The sequence below is a fragment of the Nicotiana tabacum genome, chromosome 15, assembly GCF_000715075.1.
Source record: "Nicotiana tabacum cultivar K326 chromosome 15, ASM71507v2, whole genome shotgun sequence".
NCBI lineage: Eukaryota > Viridiplantae > Streptophyta > Magnoliopsida > Solanales > Solanaceae > Nicotiana > Nicotiana tabacum.
Window position 1 is genome coordinate 12,445,124 of NC_134094.1, and position 17,271 is coordinate 12,462,394.

Sequence of the window (17,271 nt, forward strand, 5' to 3'; positions counted from 1 at the left end):
AGTGGTCAATATCACATTCAAAAACTCATTTTTAAAAAATTTTCAAAAACATGCAAATTTCATGGAAAAATATATTTTTTATTTTGTTTTGAAAAAAACAATTGTTTTCACGGACAAACGGGCCTTGGGCTAATAGATCCCCCGCTCCCATTTCGTTGTCTCGTTACCGTTACATACTCCCATTAATTCTCACTACTTTCACTTTCACCCCCGAAAACTTATTTTATTTACCTATATAACCTTAACAGTACTCCTTTTTAGCTAAATCCATATTGGATAAAACAATTTGACTTATTTCCTCTGCATCACAACCCTTTCTTAGCAATGCCAATAATGGCTGCTACTGAAGAGAACAATTCGACACCCATTTTTACCAGAAAATTTCCACATGAAAAAGAATCATCATCTTCATCACCAAATCCAGATGCATTGGCTCTGTCGTTTCCTCGAAACGACGAGCCAGTGCCATTGGAAGTTTTTTACCCATCTGAGGATGAAGAAGATAACACCTTAAGGAGGAGATCTTCTAAATTTACTACTAGTAAGTTCAGTACTAGTGCCACAGAGAAAGTGTTCAGTAATGGCAAAAGTGTGAATTCGGGCAAATCAGAGGGTAAGAAAGGTACAAAGAGAATAGGGCCGTGTTTGGATGTGCAGATAATGCGCGAAGTTAGAAAGTCTCCGCGGTTTAATACCCCTTTCAATGGAGCTAAATTAGAGCTGTTCGCATTGCCAGAACCGCAGAAGAGCGTGTCGGGCATAGGATCCGCCGGACAAAGACGGACATTGAGAGAATTGCTAGCTTTGCTGACGCCGGAGAGCAAGAACCGCAGCGCGTTAGTTACACGCGCCGTCAATAAGAGCGGTATGGAGAGAGAATCGCAGGCTTTGCTGACGCCAGAGAGTAAGAAGAGAAGCGCGTTGGAGACAAGCGCTTCCAGGGGAAGTGTTTCAGTAAATGGAGCTAAATTAGAGCTAGCCTTGTCGCCGGAGCCACAAGAAAGCGCGTCAGGTTCACGCGCCACGAGTAAATATGGTACGAGGAGAGAATTGAAGGCCTTGCTGACGCTGGAGAGTAAGAACAGCGCCGGATATGGTTCAGTGAATGTAGGTGAAAAGTCCCGAGGATCTCGGAGAAAAGATACTGTTTCAGCTGAATCGCCAAAAACATCGGAGAAACTTTTGTCGGAGAGTAATTCGGTGGGAGAAAAGACTTTAAGGTCAAGAAAAATAGAAGGTTTTGTTAATAATGATAATAATAATAAAGGATCTGATAAAAAGAGGAAAAATTCATCACATTCAGTGGGAAAAAATGGGAGGAAACAGAATAGCAATGTCTGTTTTATTGGCGAGCCAATAGCTGCAGAGGAAGCTCTAGAGAGGTGGCAATGGCGTTACGACTTGAAGGTTGGTACTTGATACATATTTTTATTTTACTTTACTTTACTAGGCTCGAAATTCAATAAAATTCTATTTGATTTACTTGTTTCTAAACTTATTATTTGTACTTATTTAATGAATTTCGTAACACATGTACATGGTATGAGTTAAAACTTAAAACTACTAGTTGGAATGAAGCCATACTTCTACACTACACCTGCCCCTGATTTTATTTTACTTTTATTTGACTGTGGTAGTGTGGTAGTTAGGCAAGTATGGGTGTATCTCGACTAATTCACCGGGCAATTCCACCATCATAGATATTGGCTAAATCTGCCCGTGGATTAAATTTGCTCGTGAATGGCTCAATTAAGTGTGGCTTCAGCTGTTACTCCTATAAGCAACTACTGAGCCATCCAATTGAGGATGATCTTGGTATATACTGTTTTTTCTTAATTTTCCTTTTTATTACACCGTGGAGGGGAAGGCAAAGGGGAAGAGAGGGGAGGAGAATGGAACACCAAAATCAAACTCACACATTTGTGGAAGACTTGCACCGATACCACTTTGATACAACCCTTGGCAGTGGTACATAGTGTTGGTTTTAGCTTTTCGTTTCTTATGGGTGAGTTAGATTTCACATGGAGATACTCTTATCACTTATTGGTACCATGCTGGAACCCGTTTGCGAATTGAGACCAAAATGCCCCTTAAAGTATCTAATTTTAATGAGGTGGCAGGGATATTTTAGTGAAAGAAAATTTGTTACCATTTTCAAAAAAGAAAATACATTTTAGTGAAAGAAAAAATGAGTATATTGCTAAAACTATAACAAAACTCTTCTTCCCTGTACTTTTTCCCTCTCTTGAGTTGTAGAGGAAGCTCAAGAGAGGTGGCAATGGCGTTACGACTTTAAGATTGGTACTTGTACATATATACTGTTTTTGGGCATTACGGCCCATCGTGGAAATGGTGCCTGACCTAAAGACCAGCCTAGTGCAAGGGCTGGTGGACGACCTGGACCGCAGACTGATCTAGGTCGAAGTTGACATAGAAAACATCAGTCGCGACTCTGAATGAGACCGGCAAACGGCAGCCACAGAGGCAGCCGAAATTTTTGGTAAATTCGAGGTCCTCCAACAGGAGCGCGCCGAGGATTTAGCCAACAGGGCACAAGAGGCAGACAGGGTAACTGCCATGCAACAAACTATAGACAACTTGACAGGCCAACTCAACGTTGTCAATGCTACTTTACAAGGCCTGCTTCGAGGAGGTGGAAACCAAATCGGGGGTATTGTGAACCTCACCCCTGTGGCCCAAAAACTGAAAATTCCTGAGCCAAAGCCATATAGTGGAGCTCGGAATGCCAAAGAAGTGGAAAACTTCATCTTCGACATCGAACAATACTTCGATGCCGTGGGGGGCCTAGAAGAAGCTAAGAAGGTAGCAACTGCTGCCATGTATCTTCAGGGTGATGCCAAACTCTGGTGGCGGGTGAAATACGAAGCCATCAAGGCTGGTGAAGATGCTCTCGAGACATGGCAGAACTGAAGGCAGCCATACGCTTACAGTTCTTCCCCGAAAATGTTTGAGTACAATACTAGGAGAAAGCTACGGGAGCTCCGCCAGACCAAATCAGTGCGGGATTACGTACAGGAATTCTCTGCGCTCATGCTGAACATCCGCGACATGGGGGACAAAGACAAACTCTTCACCTTCCTGGAAGGGTTGAAACAAAGACAAAGGGTAGACACGTTACCTAAGGCAATTCAAGCAGCAGAGTGCCTTGGGGATTATCAAGTGGAAGCCCGGAAGGACAGGCCTCAACAGGCCTCAACAGCCTGTCCGAGGAGGATACAAAGGAGGCCAGCCGAACACTGGTGGCCCTAGCAGAAGTGGAGGAGACCGGAGTGCAACCAAATCTAAGGCTCCTTCCTCAGGCAGTACTAGCGATGCATCTAACAACAATGATCGGGGGAGGAAACCCCCCTCAGGATGCCGTCATTGCGGCGGACCACATTGGAATAATGAATGCCCACATGCACAGATGAACGCCCATCAAGCTTTTGAGGATGGGACAGATGACGATGCCGATGATGCGGACCAAACCGAACCAGTAGGTGCATTCAATGCCATTGTTGGCTCTATTTCTGAACCCCTAGTGGGAACCGGTGCTGGTATCCGTAAGAAGAAGGACTCCTGTCTAATCGCCAAGAAAGGGAAAAAGAAGGCGAACGAGAGGACTCCTCCTCATCAAGCTTATTCAAGAGAGGATCTTAATGTTCGTTGACATGAAGGTAAATGGCAAGCTCATTCGGGCGATGATAGACACGGGTGCTACCCATAACTACTTAGCCTCGACTCAGGTGGAGCGCCTTGGCCTAGTTGTAGGAAAGGGCAAAGGTCGTGTCAAGGCTATCAACTCACCACCTCAGCCAGTGGGTGGAATAGCCAAAGAAGTACCGGTGAAACTTGGCCCTTATGAAGGAAAGTTCAACCTGCGCGTGGTGATCATAGATGACTTCGAGTTGATAGTGGGGTTGGAATTCCTGAGACAGACCAATACCATGCCCGCACCGTATGCAGACTTGCTACTGATGGTGGGAGAAAATGGGGCCAAACCCTGTATTATTCCGTACATTCCCATGAAGATGGCCACCGAGAACATCTCGGCCTTGCAGTTGAAGAAGGGGGTAAAAAGACATGAACCCACGTTCCTGGCTACCCTTTGCATGGAAGATATAAAACGCTCCTCGGGTCCCATTCCTGCACCCGTGAAGGAGTTGCTTCTGGAATTTGAAGACATCATGCCACACAAGATATGCCAAAGCGTCTTTCGCCTAGGCGAACTGTGGACCATGAGATTGAGTTGGTGCCGGGTGCGAAGCCACCTGCCCGGGCGCCGTACAGAATGTCACAACCCGAACTCACCGAGCTTCAGAGACAATTGACGGAAATGCTAGACACAGGGATCATCGTGCCCTCCAAGTCCCCATACGGGTCCCCTGTGCTATTCCAAAAGAAATATGATGGTAGTTTACGACTCTGCGTGGATTACCGGGCTCTAAACAAAATCACCGTGAAAAACAAGTACCCTATTCCGCTAATGGCAGACTTGTTTGATAGACTGGGTGGTGCGACGGTATTCACCAAAATAGACCTGAGGACAGGTTATTGGCAAGTTCGGATTGCAGAGGGTGATGAGCACAAGACGACCTGTGTGACAAGATATGGGTCGTACGATTTCCTGGTTATGCCATTTGGCTTGACTAATGCGCCAACCACATTTTGCACCTTGATGAACCAAGTCTTCCGAGAATACATTGATGAATTCGTTGTGGTTTATTTGGATGACATTGTGGTATATAGCCAGACACTGGAAGAATACCTGGAGCACTTGCGGAAGGTCGTAGCCCGATTGCGGGAGTACGAATTATATGCGAAGCTATCCAAGTGCTCCTTTGCTCAGAAACAAATTGACTTCCTCGGACATGTCATCGAGGAAGGGCGGATCAAGATGGACCAGCACAAGATTCAGGCCATCACAGAATGGCCGCCTCCTAAGGATATCCACGCCTTGAGGTCGTTCCTTGGCCTATGCAACTTCTATTGGCGTTTTGTGAAAAGTTACTCCCTCATTGCGGTGCCGCTGACAGAACTTCTCAAGAAGGTCACGCCATGGGATTGGGGCCCCAAGCGAGCAGAGGCCTTCAACGCATTGAAAATGGCTATGTCTAGTAGCCCAGTCTTGGCCCTCCCTGACTTGGCCAAGCCATTCGAAGTACAAACGGATGCCTCCGACTATGCACTTGGTGGAGTATTGCTACAAGAAGGGCTTCCCGTAGCGTACGAGAGCCGAAAACTGAAGGATGCAGAGCGGCGCTATGCCGCCCATGAGAAAGAATTATTGGCTGTCGTTCATTGCTTACACCTTTGGAGGCATTATCTACTTGGAGCCCCATTCGTGGTCAAGACAGACAACACAGCCGTTAGCCATTTCATGACCCAGCCAAAGCTGAATGGTCGACAGGCTAGGTGGCAGCAACTCCTAGCGGTATTTCACTTCAACTTGGAGTACCGAAGTGGGAAGACCAATCATGTTGCTGATGCGCTCAGTCGGAGAGCTGATCTAGCATCGGTGTGTGTACTCGTCGCCCTAAGGGGAAGCGAAGTAACCACCACCATAAAGGACCAGATACAGGATCTACTCATCAAGGATCCTGCTGCACAGTATTTGGTTGATTTGGTAGGACAGGACAAGACTCGCCAGTTCTACACCGAAGATGGTTTCCTGAAAGCAGTGTTTTTGAGAGCGAGAAGCGCAAAAAAGCGACATGGGCTTGCCTCGCTTCAAAAGCGAAGCGCAAAGCGAAGAGCACGCTTCACTCAATTTTTAAAAAACATAATGTAAACCTTGCAAAGACACAATATAAATAATCAAAAAATTCAATTTAAAAACTTTGGGACATTTTTAAATCCCTATTAATATAAGAAAATACATAATCAAATAAACTGAAAATACATATAAAATTAATCAAATAAACTGAAAATATAACATATATATAATAATTAATTTTATAAACTAAAATACACATTAAAAAATTCAAATAAACTGAAAATAAAACATATCATATATATATATATAATAATTAATTTTATAAACTGAAAATGCATATAAAATTAATCAAAATAACTGAAAAATAACATATATATAATAATTAATTTTATAAACTGAAAATACACATAATATTAATCAAATAAACTGAAAATATAACATATATGTGTATATATATATATATATAATAATTAATTTTATAAACTGAAATACACATTAAAAAATCAAATAAACTGAAAATATAACACACATGTATAATAATAATTAATTTTATAAACTGAAATACATATAAAATTAATCAAATAAACTGAAAATATAACATATATATAATAATTAATTTTATAAACTGAAATACACATTAAAAAAATCAAATAAACTGAAAATATAACTGAAAATATAACACACATGTATAATAATAATTAATTTTATAAACTGAAATACATATAAAATTAATCAAATAAACTGAAAATATAACATATATATAATAATTAATTTTATAAACTGAAATACACATTAAACAAATCAAATAAACTGAAAATATAACATATATATAATAATTAATTTTACAAACTAAAATACATATTAAAATTAATAAATAAGAAGGATAAAGAGGGGGGGGAACCAACGCCTGCCCTAGCGCAGACACTGGACGAGAAAAACTAAAAAAGAGAAGAGAGAAGAAGAAGAAGAAGAAGAAGAAGAAGAAGAAAGAAGAATAAAAGAAGAAAAATTACCTGGAGGCTGGAACCCTAGTTGGCTGCTGCTGCTGCTAACGTTCAATTTTTGGCAAGACAAAGAAAGGTCTTTTCACTTTGGGTCTGTTTTGTATAACAAAAACAAAGACCCAAACTTTTTTTTTTTTCAAAATGACCCCTTTGGGCAGAAGCGCTCGCTTCTGCGCTTTTCGCTTCTGGATCGCTTCTCGCTTTCTTGGCTGAAGCGATCGCTTCTGCTGGTCGTGTCGCTTCGGTAAGAAAAAAGCGACAGCTTCTCGCTTTGCCTCGCTTCTCGCTTAAAGCGACGAAGCGCTCGCTTTTCAAAACACTGCCTGAAAGTGAAAGGGAACCGACTTTATGTTCCTAAAGGAGGAGATCTGCGAAGGGTTCTTCTGGTGGAATGCCACGATACTTTGTGGGCCGGTTATCCCGGTGAGGAACGCACCATGGCATTGCTTCGTCGTGCATATTATTGGCCTCAAATGGTCGATGACGTCGCTCAGTATGTGAAGACTTGTCTAGTATGCCAGAAGGATAAGTCAGACCGCTTGACGCAGGCAGGGCTCTTGGAACCACTAGCTATCCCAAAAAGACTTTTGGGAAAGCGTTTCCCTGGACTTCATCACCGGATTGCCCAAGGTCGGAGATCTCACAACTATCTTGGTTGTGGTGGATCGGTTTTCCAAGTATGCTACCTTTATAGCAGCCCCACAATATATATCAGCAGAAGATACAACTCGACTCTTCTTCTCTCATGTCGTCAAATATTGGGGCCTACCTAAAGACATTGTTAGCGATCGCGACTCACGCTTCACTAGCAATTTTTGGACCCAACTCATTAAGTGTCTCGGGTCAAAATTGAGTCATAACTCAAGTTTTCATCCGCAATAAGATGGCCAGACGAAGCGATTCAATGGCATGCTAGAGGAATATCTCCGACACTTTGTGACCGGATCGCAGAAGAACTGGGTGAAGCTTCTGGATACTGCTCAACTGTGTTTCAATTCACAAAAGAGCTCAAGTACCAACAAAAGCACTTTTGAAATTGTTACCGGATAGCAACCGCTACTCCCACACACTGTGAACGCACCAAACATGTCAAAATCTCCTCGGGCTGCTAGCTTCTCAAAAGAATGGAAGCAAAATTTGGAGATAGTGCAGAGCTATCTTGTCAAAGCCCAAAAGCGGATGAAGAGGCATGCTGATCAGAATCGCCGCTTTGTTGAATACCAAGTGGGAGACAAAGTGATGGTCAAAATCCCAAAGCGGTACTTGTTTGCAGGGGTCCATGACCCTCGCCTATTGCAAAAATATATTGGACCCTTGTCCATTGAAAGGCGCATTGGGAAAGTTGCATACCGGGTGGATACCCCAGCTTGGTGGAAAATCCATCCTGTTTTCCATGTCAGTCTCCTGAAACCTTTTCGGGAAGATATGGAGGATCCTTCACGAAGCCAACTCACAATACCAAGTATTCGAGGTCCCAATTCAACCGGGAAAAGGCGTGCTGAAGCTATTCTTGATGATCGAGTGATTCACGCCTCAAGGACAGATCACCAAGAGTTCTTGGTGAAATGGCAGGGATGTGATGCAGAGAAGAATACTTGGGAGAGGGGAACAAACCTCAAAGCTTACAAGAGCCTGATTGATGATTACCTTGCAAGGAAGGCGCCGAGGACGTCGCCAACTCAGGTGGGGGAGAATGTCATGGACGGCTTTCCAGCCATGCCCCATGATCCCTTGGACGCGCCCCGTGGCGTCCTGGCAAACCTCCCAACGCCCATTGCCACGGTCGGCCCCGTGGTCTCGGCAGCTCCAAGTGACAAGCGCGCATGTGCCTTTGTCGCCCCACCGATAGCCATCGCCAGCGCCCAGCCACAGGCAGATGCCAACAGACAAGCGCGCATGTGCCTCTGTCGCCCCACCGATAGCCATCGCCAGCGCCCAGCCACAGGCAGATACCAACAGCGACGCGCGCGCAGACAATGCCGTACGCGCAGACCCTGATGCTAAAGACAAAGTTGTTGCCAACGAATTTGTTTCTGTTTTGTAGAAGACTAAGTCCTTTTCATTGTAAATATAGAGTAGTTTTACTGCATTTTCTTTAAGTGTGATTTTTCAGCTTTCATAGGTCTAGTCATGTAACTTTGGTTTATTTTTTTAAGCATTATTAAGGAGGACCAAGCAATCAAACTTTCAAGCAAGCAAACAATTATCTGTACTGGTGTCTCTCCCCCCGACACCATGTTGTTTTTCTGTAATAGCTTTCATTCAATGCAATCAAGCTTTCTTTCATTCTCAATTCTCTTTTCTGCCCTCTCTCTCAATTGATCACGGCATTGGTTTTCCCGTACGGCACTGACAATCTAGTCTAGCGTACGGAGGGGACCTCAGTTGGCGGACAACAATTGCACTGACATCGGTTGCTTAGCCTTATGTCGCCCTTCCAAGGAACTTCAGTAAGGCGCCGCGTAACAGTTGGTATCAGAGCATAGGTTCGACATCGAACGAGGGATTACATTGTAATTACCACCATTTCTGATCATGGTAAATTATGGGGATCGCATCGCGACCCTTGAGGGAACGGTTAATGCATTACGGCCCATCGTGGAAATGGTGCCTGACCTAAAGACCAGCCTAGTGCAAAGGTTGGACGACCTGGACCGCAGACTGATCCAGGCCGAAGTTGACATAGAAAACATCAGTCGCGACTCTGAAGGAGACCGGCAAACGGCAGCCACAGAGACAGCCGAAATTTTTGGTAAATTTGAGGTCCTCCAACAGGAGCGCGCCGAGGATTTAGCCAACAGGGCACAAGAGGCAAGAGGCAGACAGGGTGACTGCCATGCAACAAACTATAGACAACTTGACAGGCCAGCTCAACGTTGTCAATGCTGGTATATACTGTTTTTTCTTAATTTTCTTTTTTATTACACCGTGGAGGGGAAGGCAAAGGGGAAGAGAGGGGAGGAGAATGGAACAGCAAAAGTCAAACTCACACATTTGTGGAAGACTTGCACCGATACCACTTTGATACAACCCTTGGCAGTGGTACATAGTGTTGATTTTAGCTTTTCGTTTCTTATGGGTGAGTTAGATTTCACATGGAGATACTCTTATCACTTATCAGTACCATGCTGGAACCCGTTTGCGAATTGAGACCAAAATGCCCCTTAAAGTATCTAATTTTAATGAGGTGGCAGGGATATTTTAGTGAAAGAAAATTTGTTACCATTTTCAAAAAAGAAAATACATTTTAGTGAAAGAAAAAATGAGTATATTGCTAAAACTATAACAAAACTCTTCTTCCCCGTTCTTTTTCCCTCTCTTGAGCTGCAGAGGAAGCTCAAGAGAGGTGGCAATGGCGTTACGACTTGAAGATTGGTACTTGTACATATTTTTGTTTTACTTTATTTTACTCAGAGGCTCAAAATTCTATCAAATTCTATTTGATTTACTTGTTTCTAAACTTATTATTTGTACTTATTTAGTGAATTTCTTAACACATATATAGGGTATAAGCTACAACTACTAGTTCGAATGAAGCCATACTTCTACACTACATTTGCCCCTGATTTTAATTTATTTTTATTTACTGAGGAAGTGTGGTATTTAGGTAAGTATGGGTGTATCTCGACTAATCCACCAGGCAAGTCCACCATCATAGATATTGGATAAATCTGCCCGTGGATTAGATTTGCTCGTGAATAGCTCAATTAAGTGTGGCTTCAGGCTGTTACTCGTGTAAGCAACTACTGAGCCATCCCATTGAGGATGATCTTGGTACATACTGTTTTTTCTTAATTTCTTTTTTATTACACCAGGGAGGGGAAGGAGAAGGGTAAGGAGAGGGGAGGAGAATTGGAACAACGAAAATCAAACTCACGCATGTGTGGAAGACTTGCACCGATACCACTTTGATATAACCCTTGGCGGTGGTACATAGTGTTGGTTTTAGCTTTTCTTTTGGTCTCTTTGTTTTTCTTTTCTTATGGTAAGTTAGATTTCTCACGGAGATGCTCTTATCACTTATCAGTACTTTAACCACTTTGTGGGACCATGCTGGAATCCGTTTGCGTTAGCACAAGGAATTGAGACCAAAATGCCCCTTAAAGTATCTAATTTTAATGAGGTGGCAGGGATATTTTAGTGGACGATTTACCATTTTCAAAAAAAAATATTTTAGTGAAAGCAAAAATGAGTATATTGCTAACATACTTCAGGAAAGTAGTATGTTTCATGTAGTATTTTAGCAAAACTAGATATATATACATCATCTGCTCTCTTCCTCCCCCGTTCTTTTTCCCTTTTCTTTCTCCTGGTTTGCCATGGATAGATGAATCCCAAACCACCTAGCAGTAAGTTCTGAAGTTTGACTGGTTGATGAAACTCAAACAATAATTGCAGCAACTTTTTCCAGTAGTGGGAGGATTAAATAGTTGTAGTTTGATAATTGGATCCAGGAATCTAGTAGAATGGATTGGAGCGATCCACTTTGGTTAGTAAATTCCAAGATTTACTCAGTAATTATTCTAATATGCGAACAATTTGCCTCATTTGATTATGAAATGACGGGAGGAACAATCAGTGCATTGCACCCAAGGGTGTGACCTAGTGGTCAATGAAGTGGGTGAGAACCATGAGGTCTTAGGTTCAAATCCCAGCGGAGGCAAATACTAGGTGATTTCTTCCTATCTATCCAAGCCTTGGTGGATAGAGTTATCTGGTACCTGTTGCTGGTGGGAGGTGGCAGGTATCCCGTGGAATTAGTCGAGGTGCGCGCAAGCTGGCCCGGACACCACGGTTATAAAAAAGAAAAAAAAAAAAATTTCTTACTTTGAGAGCTTTTTTTGTAATTTTCCTCTTATTTGTTATAAAAATTAGAGGAAAATAGTACCAGTTTAATGAGTTTCTTTGGGAAGATTTAAGATAAATTTAATGTATTACCAATGCATAAGATATGGACTAGTTTATGCGAATATAGAGAAGAAGAAGAAATGGAGTAGTTCCTTCTTCACTGAGGCCCGAGATAGAGGATGGAAACGCAAGAGAGAGGAAGGAGGACCTGAGATTTAGATTTTGAAGTAAAAGGACAAAAAAGTCATCACCACTAATGAACATAATAGATAAATGTAAGGGTGTGTATGTGTGTGTGTGTATATGTATATGCATATGTATATTTAGGTTAGCATTGTACCGGTTTTCTCATTCTCCAAAGTACCCTTACAAGCACATTATCATCTCTTTAATAATGATGATATTTTCGTCTTTCCCCCAACATTTTAATACTCCTTGGCTACTTCCCCATCCAAGTTTCTTGCCTCTTTCTCCGGTGAACTGTGAACCCCTACCTATTTCATTTGCCGGCGAGATCTTTCTCTCCATTGCTCTCTCAGGTTAACTACAAAATCGTTTAGCTCCTCTATCCTTTTTTTTTTTTTTGTTTCTTATAAATTTTTTAGTGCTAGTTTTGCCAAATCCTTGTTGTTACTGTTCCATTGCCTCTTTTTCATCTCCTTGTGCCCGGGGTCTTTCGGAAATAGCCTCTCTATCCCGGGTAGGGTTAAGGTCTGTGTATACACTACCCTCTCCAGACCCTACTCGCGGGATTATACTGGGTTGTTTTTGTTGCTAGTTTTGCCAAATCTCAGTTTGGTTTCACCCGCCGGACTTCTGGCCTCACCTTGTTTTCAATTGAAGAAAGTTTATTCATCATTTTTCCAAAAGCAAAGGACATTGAGAATTAAAAGAAAAAGAAAACAATTTCCCAGAACATCTGCTAATGATTCTCCTGCAATCTTTACTCCCGTGTCTATTGAAAAAAATTACAGCAACATTCACGATGGGGTTCTTTATTGTTAACCACATAAAGGAGTGAAATCGCCCGACTTACTACTAACCTTCTACCCTAATCGCCCGACTTACTACTAACCTTTTACCCTAATCCTCGGCCTCCGTGTTTTCCTTTCTTAGTCATGTTCTCAGTGAGCTGAATATATGCCATGTCTTGTCTAATCACCTCTTTCCAATTCTTCCTTGGTTTAGCTCTACATCTCTTTAGACCTATCACTGCTAACCTCTCGCACCTCCTCACTGAGTCTGAGATATTTGTGCTCCACCTCTTCATATGCTCGAACCATCATAGCCTCGCTTCCCGTATCTTGTCCACCACTGAAACCACTCTTATTATTTGTGAAAAGGTGCTCTCCGTTCCATAAGGAATACTCTATTCTCTGTGAAAAAAAATATTATCCTATCCTTAAAGGATACAAGGAAAGGTGCCAAGGTTCTCTCCTGACAGAGCTTGCACAACACGAGGCTTCGTGAGCGAGGTCCCTAGGCAAGCCTCACAAGGCATAAAAGGCCCAAGGCCCGCGCTAAGAGAAGGTCGGCACTGAAATTTCAATCAAACTTGTTGATAACTCAAATAAAATATCCTCAAACCAAACCAATAAGATTGTTTAAACTTGTTGTGAGGACATTTTAATGCTTAATCTATTAAATACACCATCTAAATCACAAAAAGTGTGCCAGCTAGAAAAGGGAAAAGCCGGATAAAGATAATCTAAATAAACACAAGATATTAATTGGGTTATTCCACTTTCAGAACTATCTTCATAAATTCGTAGATGAAATAACTTACTTGTGGTGATCTATTTTGTGGTTGGGCTTCCGAACACCAATATATGCACATAGTTTGGCCTTTGCTTGCATATATACAAAGAAGGATAGGTGGACCTCTCGAGCCTCAGGGTTTTGGTCTAGTTTTATAAGAGTGAAACACGAGGTGTATTGGTTAGGTGCATGTCATGAGTCAAAAGCTTGCTACTTAAATGGTGAAGGGTAGAGTAGCGGGTCCATTATCCATTGAGTTTCGAGCCATGTGCCACTCACACTCAGAGATTTCTTGGTGGACCTCTCAATCCTGGTTCTTTATGTGACGAAGTGCATAGAAATTTCACCGAAAAATATAAGATTATACATAATGCATAAGTAGTTGGCTTTAGGATTTCATAAGCCAAAGAAGCCGAATGATCACCGGAATCTTCTATTAGCTCATGTAAGCTAAATATTATTTATTCGTCATTTTTAACTGATTATGTTGTGCTCTCAAGTGATTAGCTGGACTACTTTGAAAATCTAACCAACTTTTACTACGCAAAAAGATAGGTCCACCTCTCAATCCTGGTTCTTTATAGGAAGGATGTGCGTAGACATTTCAGTGCAAAGGATAAGATTATATAGGATGCATAAGTAGTTGGCTCTAGGACTTGCCAAAGGAGCTGAATAATTACCGGAACCTTCTCCCATCTCCTATAAGCTAACTATTATTTATTTGCCAATTTAATTTATTGCGTTGTGTTCTCAGTGATTTAGCTGAACTATTTTGGATATCTAAGCAATAACTTAGTTCTTTGTCCGGCATACACGTCATTAAACTTTACTCTTTCTGAATATACATGTTGCAGGGTCGAAAAACAAAGCGTCAAGGCTGGAAATTAAAGTGAGTGATACCATATGAACTTGTCCTTTCCGGTGGTAAAAATGTTGCCCTTTTCTACCTTTTTTTGGTCTTGTAGCACGTCTTCACTCCTTAAATGTTATGCTTTCTCATTATTGTAGCGCTGGTGAAGAAGATGAAATCATATTCAATGTGGAATGCCATTATGCTCAAGCTAAGGTGGCTGGTTTCACTTTCAATATCGGAGATTGTGCATATGTGAAGGTAGTTATTTGCTATCTCTCCATTTTTCTTCTTCCTTTTGTGAGATTTTCATTGTGACCTATATTTTAGATTATGGTGGTGCTGATAAGAATTGGTTGAATTCTATGACCATCTAAAAGCTTAAACCGTCGGAGAAGGAACACTTCTATTTATTTGTTTTAGGTTTGTAACATGGCCCTTGACATATGAGCCTATTCTTTTTTTTTTCGCTAAGCACATGAAAGCCTATTCTTTTTTTTTTTTTGCTAAGCACATGAAAATACTTTTTCATTGGGTGACAATGAGACTTGTTCCAGACCTTTTGCCTACTCTGCCACTATATTGAATTGTGTAACTATCTCATCTAAAAGTAAAACCTTGTTTTTTTTGATGAAATAAATTGTTGTACTAAAAGGCATCAAGAAGATGCAAGGGTACAAGGAGCTACTTACAAGAAGCAGATATACAAAAAAACAAAAGTGAGTTGTTAGCCCCTATACAACAATGTCTCAATCTAGGACAAGAGAGCTAATAAACTCCAAAAAGTGTTCAGTACTAACTATTGGGGACAACTTTGTCCAGCAAAAAAGATTGGTTAATCATTTGGCTTTAATAGAGTGGTTTGGAGTTGAGATGTCATCAAAACATCTTTTGTTCTCATTCCATAGACACCAAAAAATAACTGCAGGGATCATAATCCAGATCTTTTTGATGGACTTATCAACTGGCCAAAGACTCCAACTCAAGTACGACGTCTCTCAGATTCTGTGACATGACCCATCTTATCCCAAAAATACAATAGAACATGTTCCATATGTCAATGGCTACTGGACAGTGCAGGAATAGGTGACAGATAGATTCCTGGTTCCTCCTGCATAGATAACATCTATTAACCAGTTGAAACCCTCTTCTGTTGAGATTATCTTGAGTTAGGCAAGCTTCATGTAGGGCTGTCCAGTTGAAACCAATGACCTTCACTGGTAATTTGGTCCTCCATATTAGCTTCCAAGGCCATGCATCAAGAACTTGATTCCGAGAATTGAGCTGCCTATGACATTCTTTGACAGTGAAACTACCCTTACTGCCCCATCTCATCATGTCTGAAGCATTCCCATCAATATTGTAAGCCTCCACTTTGGCTATCATTTCCATCAAGCTTTCAATCTCCCAGTCTTGAGCTGCTCTTCTAAAGTGCACATCCCCCAGGTATTGCTAGTTCTGTTTTGAGCAATTGAGGAGTTCTTGTCCAGAGCAAAGTGGAATAGATTAGGGTAGTCCTCCATAAGTGTAGTATTGTTGAGCCACTTATCTTTCCAGAATTTGATGTGTGCTCCATTGCCCGGCTTGAAATGGACATTCTGGAAAAATTCATTCCCTAACTTGCTAATATACTTCCAAGGTCCTACTCCGTAAGGGGCATTGACAATTTTAGTGCTCCAATTGTCCTTTTCCCCATGTTTAGCATTGATCACCTTCTTCCAAAGACTTGTTTCATCTGTACCATACCTCCATAACCACTTCATTAGCAGACACTTATTTTGCATGGCAAGATCTCTGACCCCCCAACCCACCATTGCACTTGAGCTGCACAACTTTGTCCCACTTTATCAGATTAAATTTGTGAGAATTGCTATTCCCCTCCCATAAAAAGTCTCTCCTTAATTTGTCCAGCTTTTTTAGCACTTTTATAGGGATGGGAAACAAGGACATGATCTAAAAGTAAAACCTATTAGAGTGGAGACATGTGTTTTCCTGTTTAGGTTTACAACAACATCAAAGCTTTCTTTGTAACCACTTTGACAACATTTGGCATGCTCAATATCTTTAGAAAGTTGATGATAAAAATACTTTGACAACATTTGGCATGCTCAATATCTTTAGAAAGTTGATGATAAAAATACTTGTAGTAGTTCCTTACACTGGAGGTTGGAATCTTTCTATTTCTTCATATTTGTGCCTGAACTATTTGACATGAAATGGTAAAAGTCTTTTGAAGAATAATCTATATCTTTATTACAAAAAAATTACTTTAAACAGTTATAGTAGACTTCTGAAGTGCTGGGTAGATTAGAAGGTGACATGCCTAATCTTTAACATGTGATGGGGCAATAGTAAGAATACTGATGCCAGGAATAGGAGAAAGCCAGCAAATTAGAGGTGTTTATAGAAGACCTTCAAAAGCATAGCGTCTGAACTTCCATTTAGTCAATGGATGTAAAGAGCGATTTGTCATTTCCAGCTCCACTGGGAATACATGAAAGAAAGGCTCACCACTCACAAGTGCTTTTTTTTTTTTTTTTTTGATAGGTACTCATAAGTGGTTAATGTGATACTCTCTAGTTGATCTTCTGAAACTTGCAATACGAATTTCTTTATTCTTGAACGACATGAAATATAGAAAATTTATGAAAACAACTCAACATGGAATATAAAAATCACTATCCCTAACCACCTAAACCTATATATTGAAAAAGATTATTTTTGCCCATGGTCTACAAAATAGACATCATGCTGGATGATACACAAGTTTCAGCCTGTAGCTACTGATATTTGTAGAAAAGAGCTAAATGATAAGTGTTACTAATTTTTGTGTGTGTGTATTTATCCTGTAATAGTCAGTAAAGCTGCACATCTGAAAGTTTAGGTGCATAGTATCCAATGTTCCCTTTCATTGTTGCTTGATCTGTGGCAAGATTACACCTATCATTGTTTATCTTTATTATGGCTAGACTGACATGTAATAGAATGTGTTCATTTGATCATTCTCGATTATGAGTGGCTAAGGGAGATGTGCCTCAAAGTTCTTGCATTTGAATGTTATGCTTATTGGATTAGGGAGGAAAGCAAGGAGAAGA

General features: G+C 41.2%; 1 protein-coding gene across 1 annotated transcript in view; it reads left to right on the forward strand.

The window, feature by feature from the left end:
• The first annotated feature begins 294 nt into the window (after positions 1-294).
• LOC107774451 (putative DNA (cytosine-5)-methyltransferase CMT1) overlaps positions 295-17,271 on the forward strand; it is a 28,949-nt gene continuing 11,972 nt past the window's right edge. Inside the window, exons 1-3 of the mRNA XM_075230576.1 lie at positions 295-1,407; positions 14,181-14,215; positions 14,335-14,437. Of these exons, the coding sequence (XP_075086677.1) occupies positions 325-1,407; positions 14,181-14,215; positions 14,335-14,437 (1,221 nt within the window). The 5' untranslated portion in view covers positions 295-324. The remainder of the gene's footprint in view (positions 1,408-14,180; positions 14,216-14,334; positions 14,438-17,271) is intronic.